The 12435-nt window shown below is 37.4% G+C and overlaps 4 protein-coding genes across 8 annotated transcripts; 3 read left to right on the top strand and 1 right to left on the bottom strand.

Annotated features, from left to right (window-relative positions):
• Positions 1-355: 355 nt before the first annotated feature.
• On the top strand, positions 356-2132 carry Gar1 (Gar1 ribonucleoprotein). The gene is made up of 5 exons (XM_076422125.1): positions 356-518; positions 643-776; positions 840-1080; positions 1775-1850; positions 1899-2132. Exons 2-5 carry the CDS (start codon positions 661-663, stop codon positions 2111-2113), a joined length of 648 nt encoding a protein of 215 aa, XP_076278240.1. The 5' UTR covers positions 356-518; positions 643-660; the 3' UTR covers positions 2114-2132.
• Positions 2133-2247: 115 nt separating this feature from the next.
• Positions 2248-5088, bottom strand: Larp7 (La related protein 7). Of its 2 annotated transcripts, none has more exons than XM_076422083.1 (6): positions 4929-5088; positions 4471-4785; positions 4050-4396; positions 3061-3978; positions 2597-2741; positions 2248-2524 (listed from the first exon to the last, which is right to left on the bottom strand). In XM_076422083.1, the coding sequence occupies exons 2-6, from the start codon at positions 4718-4720 to the stop codon at positions 2373-2375; spliced, it is 1812 nt and encodes a 603-aa protein (XP_076278198.1). In that variant the 5' UTR covers positions 4721-4785; positions 4929-5088; the 3' UTR covers positions 2248-2372. The 2 variants fall into 2 exon arrangements, with proteins under 2 accessions (XP_076278198.1, XP_076278199.1); XM_076422084.1 differs by having other exon boundaries at positions 4471-4797.
• A 923-nt stretch (positions 5089-6011) lies between these two features.
• On the top strand, positions 6012-8545 carry Rpt3 (26S proteasome regulatory subunit Rpt3). 2 transcript variants are annotated; one of them, XM_076421832.1, is made up of 6 exons: positions 6012-6197; positions 6383-6475; positions 6543-6876; positions 7357-7560; positions 7648-7912; positions 8037-8545. In XM_076421832.1, the coding sequence occupies exons 1-6, from the start codon at positions 6165-6167 to the stop codon at positions 8353-8355; spliced, it is 1248 nt and encodes a 415-aa protein (XP_076277947.1). In that variant the 5' UTR covers positions 6012-6164; the 3' UTR covers positions 8356-8545. The 2 variants fall into 2 exon arrangements, with proteins under 2 accessions (XP_076277947.1, XP_076277948.1); XM_076421833.1 differs by lacking the exon at positions 6012-6197 and having other exon boundaries at positions 6393-6475; positions 6530-6876.
• Positions 8546-8736: 191 nt separating this feature from the next.
• Positions 8737-10670, top strand: LOC143207923 (alpha- and gamma-adaptin-binding protein p34). 3 transcript variants are annotated; one of them, XM_076421844.1, is made up of 7 exons: positions 8737-8920; positions 8994-9112; positions 9207-9376; positions 9445-9559; positions 9639-9794; positions 9871-9987; positions 10051-10670. In XM_076421844.1, the coding sequence occupies exons 2-7, from the start codon at positions 9037-9039 to the stop codon at positions 10224-10226; spliced, it is 810 nt and encodes a 269-aa protein (XP_076277959.1). In that variant the 5' UTR covers positions 8737-8920; positions 8994-9036; the 3' UTR covers positions 10227-10670. The 3 variants fall into 3 exon arrangements, with proteins under 3 accessions (XP_076277959.1, XP_076277960.1, XP_076277957.1); XM_076421845.1 differs by having other exon boundaries at positions 9023-9112; XM_076421842.1 differs by having other exon boundaries at positions 8737-9112.
• Positions 10671-12435: the final 1765 nt, after the last annotated feature.

A 12435-nucleotide genomic window follows, 5' to 3' on the forward strand; every position in this document is an offset into this window, starting at 1 on the left:
GGTGTCGATGGCGTCCAATCAACTCGATTGATAGCAGCCTCACCTGAAGGGACGCAAACTCATGGCAAAGTATAGAGGATCCCTTCAGGTGGCGCTGCTTTCAATCGAGTTGATTGGACGCCATCGACACCATGGTGTTCGAATTCGTCCAATCAACTCGATTGAAAGCAGCGCCACCTAAAGGGACGCGAACACATGGCAAAGTATAGAGGATCACGGAGGTGAAGAGGAGTACGGGGGATACAGTACACCGGTAACCGGTCACTTCATGGCGGCGCTGGTATTATATTCTACGTTCAATTCGGGACCAGAACCCGAATACTGCGTCCATATAAATATATATAATATTGTACGGTGTAAAGGTGTAAATGTAAAACGTGTTTGATCTTATATATGTAAAATGCCGCCAGTTTATAGCATCGCATTTTAATACAACCTGCGGTAACAGTAGAGTCTCAGAATTAAATCTGGGACTTCGTGAAGTCGGTGAAATAAATAATGAAAATTGCTGCATAATCGTAAGCAAATAGAAAATTCATCCAATAGGCTAAAGCATTTGTAGGTTAAGCACGTGGTACTGTGTCTATACGATCCGGCAACGCGGAACCGAGCATGACAATAAATTGTATTTAACGTTTTTAGTGATTATCAACTAAGAAAATGTCTTTCCGAGGACGTGGAGGTGGTGGATTCGGCAGAGGAGGTGGTGGTGGTGGATTTAGAGGACGTGGAGGTGGTGGCTTTAGAGGAGGACGTGGTCCTGGCGGTGCAAAAAAGTAAGTAATCTACATAATTATATCGATAATTAATAAAGCATAACATTGCTTTTTATATAACAGCTTCGACCAGGGTCCACCAGAGGAAGTCACTCCATTATGCCACTTTACATGGACGGTTCAAGACGATCTTGTTGCTAAAGTAGACATAGAACAAGTACCCTTCTTTAATGCTCCTATATACACAGAAAACAAACAGCAAATTGGTAAAATAGACGAAATATTTGGTAATATTAGAGACTACTATGTGTCTATAAAATTGTCAGAAAACATAAGGGCATCTAGCTTCCAAAAGGACGCAAAGGTTTGTAACATGTTTCTTACATGTAAACAGAGTTGCCAGATAAAATCGTTAAGCTTCTCTCTCTACCAACAGATTTCTCCTCTAGAGAGACTCTGCATGAAGAGTGTACGTGATAGCAGTTGGCTACTAGGTACCAGTAGCGGTAATGGGAATATAATGTGACTTCATGTATTCTCCTCGTGCAGAGTCCCTAGAAGAGAATTGAACCACAATAAGGGGGTAGACTTGTTTCCAGAATTGTAAGGGTGCGTGATGCGCCTTTTCATTTCTCGATAATGCAAAGATGGAGTTTTTCAGTAGTCAAAAGCGCTAGATAAAAGATCAATCTAGGCTGCAATCGCCCTTAAAAGATCTATTTTTACGTTTACGACGCGTAATTTGCATTATTCGGCAGCATGTAGCTGTCGCAGCTTTATTTAGAACATTACGCCTCATAAACATAAAAATAGGACTTTTGAGGGCGATCGCGGCCTAGATTGATCTTTTATCTAGCGCTTTTCACTACTGAAAGACCCCATCTTTGCATTATCGAGAAATGAGAAGGCGCACCCTTGCAATCCTAGAAACGAGTCTATCCCCTTAAATGGTAGAGAGAGACGCATTTATTGGGGTATCATTTTATCTGATAATCCTGTATGTAAGTTAAGTTTTTTTATCAATAGATTGGCCAATAATTTTTTCTGTTTTATTGCAGTTGTTCATAGATCCAGCAAGATTGTTACCTCTACAAAGGTTTTTGCCTAAAGCTCCTGGGGAAAAGAGAGGTGGCGGTGGTGGTCGCGGAATGAAGAGAGGAGGTGGTGGAGGAGGTGGTAGAGGAGGTGGTGGAGGAGGTGGTAGAGGAGGTGGTGGAGGAGGTGGTAGAGGAGGTGGTGGAGGTAGGGGCGGTGGTAGACCCTCCTTCGGACGCGGCGGTTTTGGCAATAGAGGTGGTGGTGGTGGTGGCGGCGGTGGATTCAGAGGTCGTGGCGGAGGCGGAGGCGGATTTGGACGTAACGACTCTGGAAGAGGTCGTGGAAGAGGAAGATGGTAGACAAATAGAAAATTCTACAATGAAGTTTTATGCAAAGAACTATTAAAATATAAGAATACGTTAATTTCACACAATAGACAGATACGTTCAATTTGAAGTTGAAGAGAGGAATGCAAGTGAAATAAAATAACAAATTTTTGTTCAACATTTTGTTAAATAATGTATGTCTCCTACTTTCACAATCAATACATTACATAAAAAACGTATGTTTTATATACAATCATTAAAGATATCTCACAAGAGAACTTTATCGCCATTATTACACCTCATCAAATTTGATGTGCTTCCCGAGTTCCTTCTCTGCCTTTTTCAACAGTTTAGTTCTTCCCCTCTGTTTAGGTCGGATCTTTTTACCCAGTTTCTCTTCTCTATCGTGCGAAATTTTGTCCCAATAATCCCGTTCTTCTTTACCTGTAAAAAGGTTGTATGAGATTTGTATATCAGCGATAAACTATATGTAATGTATATGTAAAATAATCATACCTTCGAGTATAGTCATATGCCGCTCTTCATCAGATTTTTGTGCGAACGTTTGAGCCCCTTCAGTTGTATCACACCTAACAAAAGCAATGAAAGAACCCTCTGATACGTCTATGTATTTCACCAAATTATTGCTTTTTAGTTCCATCTGGAAGAATAGGTAATTGTAACGAGACTATTCGCTTACTAATTCTACTTATCTATCTTCACACATTATCTACCGACGATTACTCCATAATTTTGGAAAATTTATTATCAATGGCTAAGAACTTTTTAATGGATCCTTCTATAGCAATAGCAATTTCAGTCGTGAACCAACAATTTACTCCCAGTAACGTGAGTTAATCATTTCTTTTGTGGTTACTATGTAAAAGAGCTTCAGCTTAACAGCATTAACAGTACAATTATTGAAAACCCTATTAATAGGCTTCCGGTAGATAAAGTGTTAATTATCAAATATAAAGTACCTTAAATCCTTTTGGATCTGAACATGGTTTGTCCATTTCAATCTTAACTATAACTCCTGGTGTAAATGAAAAACGGCATGAGGTCGTGGTATTGTCCTGCTTATTAGTCTTCTCTTTCTCATTAGCTTCCTCCTTTTCTGGCTTATTTTTCTCGTAATTAGACCACTGATTCCATCTTGTTTTTCTGAGATGCTGCTTCAGCTGCTTCATTTTACTTCTCTGCAATTCTAGATATTTATTTCTAAGATGTTTCCATTCTTTCTTAGCCATCACCTGCAGTCCCATGCTCACACTAATGTCCTCGGTTTTACTACGCCTCTTACGTTTCCTTTTCTTCTTTTTCTCATTGATATCTTCTTGTTCGTCTGCAGTAGCAATCATACTATCTTCGGTTGCAACTTGCTCATTTTCAGTGGAATTATTCAGTTCTTTACTTATGGACATACTCTTCTTACGTTTGCTTGATTTCTTTGATACATTATCCACAGGAACATCACTATGTGCTTCATTATTTTGTTCTATTTCATCAGACTGCACATCAGTAGAGTGTTTAAATTTTTTCTTAGCTGTTGTGACTTCATTATCTGTCTCATTCTCAGCTTCAACTGCTTCCGATGATTCTGTAGTTTGGTGTTTCCTTTTTTTCACTTTCTTCTGATCTTTGTTTTCTTGAAGCTCGAGACTGCAATTCAGTGTTTCATTTCCTTCATTACTTTCGAGAGTTTTGTCTTCATCGGCTTCACCACATTCCGATTCATCCATGTTAACATCATCCTCTAAACATCTTTTGTTTTCATTCGATTTGGTTTGTCTTCCCTGCATCGTCACATCTTTCTCAGCATCATCAAAGGTTGTAATACTTAAGAGTTTATCGGGAGCTGAGTGTGATGGTAAAACACAACCTTTCTTCTGGAAAGCCTGTGAAAAAATGTAATACACGATTAGTGTTGATACTAACAAATTGAGTCGTTAAAGCTGATATCTCATACCTTCAGACACTTGGCAGCACTTTCTGGTGTATCGAACTCCACAAATGCAAATCCCTTTATCTTTTTGGTTTGTTTATATTTTGGAACCGAAACATATTCTACTGAACCATATTGGGCAAATATTGCACTCAACATTTCATGATCCGCATCCGGTGGTAAATTTTGTACATACACTGTACATTCATCTGTATTTTCCTTCATCACTATCGGCGTTACACGCCGAACTTTCGTTCCATCTTCAGATGTTGATAATATCACTGATGATTGTATCGCTTTATTTATTCTATTTATATCAGTAGTTAACTCTCGTATTTTATTAAATCTGATGAAAATATTGAGATCAACATCTAAAAAATATGAAACAACTATTAAGAAACATGAACGGAGTACAAGTGAACATGTGATTTCTATTGACACTTACAAGGATCATCTTTAATTAAACCACTTAAGAACCGATCTTTGTTTAAATTCGCATCGCTGAAGTAAAATTCCATTTGTTTCAGTATTGCAGCATGCAGTGCTTTTTTTCTAAGCCTAGGCTTTCCTCGTGAAACACTTGTCATATTGTTTACTGTCTCTACGTGCGAATTTTCACCTGTCTTCTGCACTTGAGGAACAGGAACCCTTTCTGAATCAAGCTCCATGTCTGTCTGCTGCTCTTCCATCACCATTGTTACTCACAAATTTGTAAAACTAATATTTTTGGAAATATTGTCTTCGTTTATTCTTGAAATACCTGTAAATTCACCTCCAATCAAAATTTTACGCGATCCTTTCAGATTTATACACTGAGCATGTGCCTTGATGTTATAATCACGATGATTTATCCTGTTCTAGTATCCTATAATCGCAAAATTATTGAAGAATTGAATTACTTACATACACGATCCAAATTATAGGTCTTTCCCGGTTGTTCCAGGTTGTTCCCGGTTGTTCCCGGTCGAAGTCGAAAGCCCTCGTAAACATAAAACCAGAAATCACATAACTTGAGGCTAGATCAGGCATGGGCAGAAATAGCGCCAAAGCTAGGGAATTCTCGATGGACGCCTACTTCTCCCACCCGCGCGTCTCGCTCCCCGTAGTGACCATAGTCCCGCGGAGCTCCTCAGGCCCGTCCCTACCGCACGCCGTATGCATTGCGCGTGGCGCGTTGGGGCGACTCGCGTACCCATAGGTTTCCACATTACCCATGACAATTTTCCACATTTATTTTTTAAAAATTATCGTGTCGCGCAGTGGAATAGGCCTATAGGGGAAACCACTTACAAAAAAAACGCATTGACCATAGTACCTCATGGGTAATGTGGAAACCTATGGGTACGCGAGTCGCCCCAACGCGCCACGCGCAGTGCATACGGCGTGCGGTAGGTACGGGCCTGAAGAGCTCCGCGGGACTACGGCCACTACGGGGAGCGAGACGCGCGGGCGGGAGAAGTAGGCGTCCACCGAGAATTCCCTAGCTTTGGCGCTATTTCTGCCCATGCCTGGGCTAGATCCAGCTAGATCGTACTGATCGTACACAATCGTCAACAATCGTACACCATCGTATGAAAACAATATCTGAAAATCACTAAAAACTACAATCTTATAGGGAATTCTTTTCTTCGCTAAGTGGACGATGATCATGACCAATCATGACGATCACAACATGATGATCAATGATGATGGACGAGTATCAATGGTATCAACCAGTAACAACAACTATTTATAACTCAAGTAATTATAAGTCAGTAGTATTTTAATTATTGGTCCTAATGAACTTAAAATAGCATATTACGTCGAACAATTTATTTAGTATAAAGAAGGCAATCATCACCGTTCAAGATTATCGTAAATATTCTTCTTTTGACGAACAAATGATAATTTTTTCAAACATATGTAGAAATGTTATTATTTGAATAAAAAGAAACGTTTTTTAGTAGTCTATATCTGTCTGTATTGTTTCATTCTTCAGTCTATTAAGTTCATGGTAGACATGGTAGGCACCTTGACACATCTATCACTGAGTGAATCGTGAATCTGCTCTGATCAGCTCAAAAACTTCGAGTCATTCGTCGATTTGTATGTTCGATTAGAGTTGATTAGAGTTTAGGGAGTACAAATCATTGTGGAATAATGGAGGAAATGAGTGTGATTGTTCCCGACAAGGTACATATATCTTTATTCACAATTTTTCTCGTAATTCCGAAGGAGAAATGAAAATTTTTGTCGAAATTTTTACAGTTTACTCTAACCTAATTGTATTACCAATCGAATTTATTCGTACGCTTTTGTCTACTGTATTTTGCTGCTTCGTCCATTGACGCGAATAAAAATTTGTTTTCAAATTATAGGACGTAACGGAGATGGATTGCAAACCCATAACTGGGCATTATACCGGTGGCGGTGACGAACTCGACATCGAAGATCTCTATACAAAGTATAAGGTAAAGAATATCAGTATTTCATTTTTGCTAAATTTACCATTAATGAGAATTTAGGGGATTTTAACAGAAATTACAAAGAATGTTGGAATTCCTCGAAGTTCAAGAAGAATACATAAAGGATGAACAGCGCAACTTGAAGAAGGAATATTTACATGCCCAAGAGGAAGTAAAGCGCATACAAAGTGTACCTTTAGTGATCGGACAGTTCTTAGAGGCTGTAGACCAAAATACTGGTATAGTGGGCTCTACCACAGGCTCAAATTATTATGTACGTATTTTGTCTACAATTGACAGAGAGTTGTTGAAGCCTTCGGCCAGCGTTGCACTTCACAAGCACAGCAATGCCTTGGTAGATGTTCTGCCACCAGAAGCTGACTCGAGTATTTCCATGCTACAAGCAGGTATTGTCTTATAAGGCATGAAATTAAAGAAAGATCCAATCTGGAGATATACTACTGTGCAAATGAAAGAAGCACCCAGTATAATTATAAGATATAATGACAAACAATATCTTTATGTAGAAATTGTATTGTAGAATGATTGATTGATTGCATTTAAAGTATTAGATAATCCGCAATAACATATATTCTCAGAACTATTCAATTAAACAGTGGAATAGTTTTTCAAAACTTGCTGTGTTCTTACTTGATTTTTTACGCTTTTCTATTAAATATGGCCGGGTGCTTCTTTCTTTTGCAAAGCAGTGTATATGCGAGAACCCAAAAATATTGGATCGGTACAGGATGAGAATTTTATGCAGGGTTAGAACAGGTTCTTGAAAATTCCAGATTTCCTACGAATTTTCGAAATTCTCGAGCGTATTAGGGTTCTCGCAACTCTAGTCTGATCAAATGTTTTAATTACACCATTTTTGTGTACAGACGAAAAGCCTGATATACAATACAGTGATATTGGAGGTATGGATATGCAGAAGCAAGAGATCAGGGAAGCAGTAGAACTACCTCTTACTCACTTCGAACTATACAAACAAATTGGAATTGACCCACCCAGAGGTGTACTCATGTATGGTCCACCAGGGTGTGGTAAGACTATGCTTGCAAAGGCTGTGGCTCGGCACACTACAGGTGGAAATTATAATAATAATTCTATACATCTATCATGTATATGTAAATTATAATACAAACATTAATTTGATCGATTTTTATTTCTAGCGGCATTTATTCGCGTAGTAGGATCCGAGTTTGTACAGAAATATTTGGGCGAAGGGCCGAGAATGGTCAGAGACGTCTTCCGTTTAGCCAAGGAAAATTCACCAGCTATCATTTTCATTGATGAAATCGATGCTATAGCCACGAAAAGATTCGATGCTCAGACGGGAGCCGATCGTGAAGTACAGCGTATCCTCTTGGAGTTACTTAATCAAATGGATGGTTTCGATCAGACGACTAATGTCAAAGTTATAATGGCTACAAACAGGTGAAGCTTTAATGTTTAGTCTACAAAAATACCTTTTTATTTTTTACTACTCCTGGTAGTAAATATTCGAACAAATATATCATGTAAAAGCTTAATATTAACAATTCATCTTTTGATTTTGCAGAGCGGATACATTGGATCCTGCTTTGCTACGTCCAGGCAGATTAGACAGGAAGATTGAGTTTCCTGTGCCCGATCGTCGTCAAAAGCGTTTAATCTTCTCAACGATTACCACGAAAATGAATTTGAGCGAGGAAGTGGATCTAGAAGATTATGTCGCACGACCGGATAGAATCTCTGGCGCCGATATAAACGCGATTTGTCAGGAAGCGGGAATGCACGCGGTTCGCGAAAACCGTTATATAGTTTTAGCGAAAGATTTTGAGAAAGGTTACAAGAACAATATTAAAAAAAGCGAATCCGAACACGAATTCTACAAGTAAAAAGGAGGAAATGTATTCTCCCGTACCGCGTTTTCATATTTTACGATTCCATATGTACTTGTGAGTTCATGTATTACTATGATCTAATAATCAATATATGTTTACACAAAACGTTTTGAGTGTATATATATATACATATATATATGTATGCATAATGGGCGTGTGTGTGTGGTATACGTGTACACCTTTATCTGCTGTTCTCATTTCATTTTCCCTGATTAATTAATTTAAATTTCTTTGAAACGATCTATAGTTTAATCGTCAACTTTTTTTTTTATGTAATTATATAATTAAACACAACGACATTGTTCGAACGAATTTGTTGGAAATAAATTGATCAAATTTACCCTAGTCTAGTTGTTTTAATAGCCAAGGCAATAAAAAAGTTAGTCTCTATAGATCGTCCATTACAGAGAGTTATGAAATAGAAAATCACGACCATTTTAAAAATGGTATGATCTTTGCTTTATTGCGTACAAGGAATAATAAATAACGCTACACATTGAATAAAACTGATTCATTTCCACGTATTTAGTATAGTACGTGTTTGCAGCGACTGTTCGATGTAAATATAACCTAACACGATAAACAGTAAATAAACAATTTCTGCTGAACCATTCGATATAATTTATATTTAGACACTATTCGCTTCTGCAATTGTAAATAGATTTCTTTGGAATAATGAGTTGGAGTAAAGAACGATTACTAATTGTGAGTACGGCGAAGGGAAAAGGTGTTGCTCGTGATATAGCTACGAGTAAGTTTAGATTTCACTGTTCTGTTTTGATTTTACATAGACCATACTTTATCATTGTTCTCGTTATACGTTGTTTTAATTGTTCCTTTTGTAGAAATAGGTGGCAACAAAGTGTGTAATCAAGGGGAACTAGATTACTATTTGTGGCGTATTGACAACAAATATTACGATACAGTAGTGTTAGTCGGTGCAACAGAAAGTCCAACTCCACAACTTAATGTCGACGGCATACAAGCCCTAGTTGTCTACCACGATCCACAGGCAGTAAGAATTTTCATTTAAAAAACGAAGCTTTCAAAGAAATGGATGATATTCAACATTGATTTTCTTAGGAAGATGCAGACGAGAATTTCAAACAATGGTTGCCTTTAATCAATTCTTTAGCAGAGGCAGGAGTACTGCTATTTATTTGCAATTTTATAACAGACGATCGTGTAAGAAACAAAGGTGAAATATGTAATATTTTACATGTAATACAAGCACTGTTATGTTAGCAAAGGCTAATAACAAACTATATGTATTACAGTGACAAAATGGTGCCTAAAGAAAAAGTTTGAATTGATCGAATTAAACACACCAGATGTAGATACCGCAGAAGCTGATCTAGATCACAATAAACATGGCATCGAGAGAATAATTGAAGCTTTACATGCTCATATGTGGCCTAGCATGACACTCAAAGGTTTTGTATATCTTTTATTCTTGATTGTAGTTTAAAAGCGTATTACTTCTTAACTTAACTTGACTTTCGTTTTCAGCTAAACCATCCAGCACTCAAGAATCAAACTTCGACATGGACAAAGTAAACGTAGAGCTTGAGAATATTAAACTGCCACAAGATTCCACAGAAAGATTACCAATGGAGAACATGTTAGGTCAGTGGAAAATAGATCCATTAAAATGATTTTAGTCAAGCTGATAATCAGTTTTTCCTTTAGATGGAATTATGGGAGAAGAAAACGCAGATTTCGGTGAATTGTTTAGTCAATTGATGGCTATGAAAGAGCATGCAGCATCACTGCCAACAAGTCAGAGGCGAATAGCAGCAGAACAGTTAGTCACTGCTTTTTGGAAAGCAATGGGCGGCGATCCTTCGGAAACGGAATTAGATTAATTCTTGCATTAATTGTCTAATTTAAATTGGTTTCCATTCGACAGGCATAAACATTTGAAATAGACTCTGTTTTTTGGTACATCAGTTCAAAATGAACTATTGGTTAAAAAAGGAAACCAATCATTGCAGTTATTGAAATTATAGCAACTATAGGAAACTGTAAAATCATAATAAATGTTAGACCAGGAAGATACTTAGTATCAGTGGCGCACCTAGGGAGGGGGGGCCAGGGGGTCAAGTCCCCCCCAAGAAAAAAAATGTTTACCTTCCAAAATTAAAATCGCGGAATAGCCCTTAACAGATATGTTGGCTAAAAAAAGAAAAAAAGGTCATCACGCAAAACTTAGGGCTGGGTTCAACTCGCCCCCCCCCCCAAGATTGCATCCTGGGTGCGCGCCACTGCTTTGTATGTATTTCGTGTGACAAATATACATTTAAACCGTAGATGAATTTCACTTATATTACAGTTTGTTTGCGCGTAATACTATGCAAGCACTTCATTTCAAAGTTTGTAGATTTAATTTCATACATTCTGTACCATTCAAAAATTATACTTTTTGATACCTCATAAAGCTATATTAAACATTTTATATAAAGATGTAAAATAATTTGATATGTATAATCTGCAGAATTAGATTAATCAATGGTTTAACGTGAAATTTTATTATATTTTACCAAATACAATAAAATTGAACAGAAACAATTCATTGTCATTTGAAATCGGTATTATCAAGTAAAATACAAAAATATGGTGAGAATATACAGGGTGAGGCGCTAGAAACCGGTCACCTAAATAACTCTGCTGCTATATATTGGTGTTAGGAAGAAATGCATCAAATGGAACTTGCTTGGTTTCGAGGGGTCATTAATCTGATGTTAGTAGCTTTTTTGTAGGTGGACGCGTAAAGGACATATGAAGGTCACCATCATTTTTTTAAATGGAATGGTATGTTTTTTTATGTACTATCGGGTAGAGCCTTTTATGACGCGTACAATGACCTATGGGTCAAGGTCATTCGTGGTCTGGGTTAAGCCAATTGTGATGGAAAATAATTTACTTTGAGGAAATGATCGAACACTTCCTTGCCGCCTCTAGTTGTTAATATTACTTCATCTCAGTCTCCTAATCTCTTGTTATGGGTCGTTGAATGAAAATAAACATTCAATCACGCTGTACGATTCACCTGTACATATGATTAGCCGTTTATGAAAATCTCTGCCGAGCGAAGTGCATCTTAAGTTTCCGAAATGCATTATTCAATAACGGAGAAAGTAGATATGGTTTTTGTTTATGGGGAATATTGCCAAATTGTAAGAGAAGCAGTCCGTTTGTATGCTGAACGGTTTCCCGAGCGTGCCAGACCCTCACGATCAAGAAACTGGAAGTGTAGGTAACAAAATATAAAGAAGATCCAAGACAGCAACTAATGATCGAAATACAAATTACGCGTCCACCTACAAAAAAGCTACTAATCCTCGAAACCAAGCAAGTTCCATCTAATCACATCTAATGCATTTCTTCGTAACACCAATAGCAGCTGAGTTATTCAGGTGGCCGGTTTCTAGCGCCTCACATTGGCATATTTTATTCGGAATTTTTGTATATATATATATATATATCTCGTCGGTGGTAATACTCAGTTCATAAAATTGTAAACATTTATTAAATACCGTCCTTTACCATATTGCATTTTAAATAATACAGCAATTTCCAATGTTTGCAATACTTACCGCGCGCCAAATGATAGCGGTAGCGGCCTGGATCGATCTTTTATCTATAATCTATAATCTATATTATAGATCTTTTATCCATATATGGATAAAAAAATATATATAGCGTTTTTGACTACTAAAAAACCACATGTTTGTATTATCGAGAAATGAGAACGCTTGTAATCCTAGAGTCTACTCCCTTTTAAGTAAATTTTATGCGTTGCTATAAGTTGCTATTACACATTTCGCAAGTATCCGGATACTTTTGAACAGTAGTATGTATATAAGCACCGATGAGATATCTCGTCGGTGATATAAGTTATAAGTACATAGATACTATTTATTTGCGTACTACAAACTACAAAGTTATGTGAGCATGCGCACTTCAATATTATAGAATTTTGAGGTGTGGAAATTGGTTAGCAAAAACTATTGAAGGGTTTCACTTCTGTAAGTTTATATAGTATAAGAACGTTCTGTGACGTCATGTGACGTT

Source organism: Lasioglossum baleicum, chromosome 4 (assembly GCF_051020765.1).
Source record: "Lasioglossum baleicum chromosome 4, iyLasBale1, whole genome shotgun sequence".
In the NCBI taxonomy this organism is placed as follows: domain Eukaryota; kingdom Metazoa; phylum Arthropoda; class Insecta; order Hymenoptera; family Halictidae; genus Lasioglossum; species Lasioglossum baleicum.

Excerpts from the sequence above, each read along its gene's own strand:
- LOC143207923 (XM_076421842.1), top strand. The coding sequence starts at position 9,037 with ATGAGTTGGAGTAAAGAACGATTACTAATTGTGAGTACGGCGAAGGGA. Across the intron at positions 9,795-9,870 it reads GCCTAGCATGACACTCAAAG|CTAAACCATCCAGCACTCAA; the intron begins GTTTTGTATATC and ends TTTCGTTTTCAG. Across the intron at positions 9,988-10,050 it reads ACCAATGGAGAACATGTTAG|ATGGAATTATGGGAGAAGAA; the intron begins GTCAGTGGAAAA and ends TTTTTCCTTTAG.
- Larp7 (XM_076422083.1), bottom strand. The coding sequence starts at position 4,720 with ATGGTGATGGAAGAGCAGCAGACAGACATGGAGCTTGATTCAGAAAGG. Across the intron at positions 4,397-4,470 it reads TTTAATTAAAGATGATCCTT|ATGTTGATCTCAATATTTTC; the intron begins GTAAGTGTCAAT and ends CATATTTTTTAG. Across the intron at positions 2,742-3,060 it reads CAGATCCAAAAGGATTTAAG|ATGGAACTAAAAAGCAATAA; the intron begins GTACTTTATATT and ends CTATTCTTCCAG.
- Gar1 (XM_076422125.1), top strand. The coding sequence starts at position 661 with ATGTCTTTCCGAGGACGTGGAGGTGGTGGATTCGGCAGAGGAGGTGGT. Across the intron at positions 1,081-1,774 it reads GCTTCCAAAAGGACGCAAAG|TTGTTCATAGATCCAGCAAG; the intron begins GTTTGTAACATG and ends GTTTTATTGCAG. Across the intron at positions 1,851-1,898 it reads TGGGGAAAAGAGAGGTGGCG|GAGGTGGTGGAGGAGGTGGT; the intron begins GTGGTGGTCGCG and ends GAGGTGGTAGAG.
- Rpt3 (XM_076421832.1), top strand. The coding sequence starts at position 6,165 with ATGGAGGAAATGAGTGTGATTGTTCCCGACAAG. Across the intron at positions 6,198-6,382 it reads GTGTGATTGTTCCCGACAAG|GACGTAACGGAGATGGATTG; the intron begins GTACATATATCT and ends TTCAAATTATAG. Across the intron at positions 6,877-7,356 it reads TATTTCCATGCTACAAGCAG|ACGAAAAGCCTGATATACAA; the intron begins GTATTGTCTTAT and ends TTTTGTGTACAG.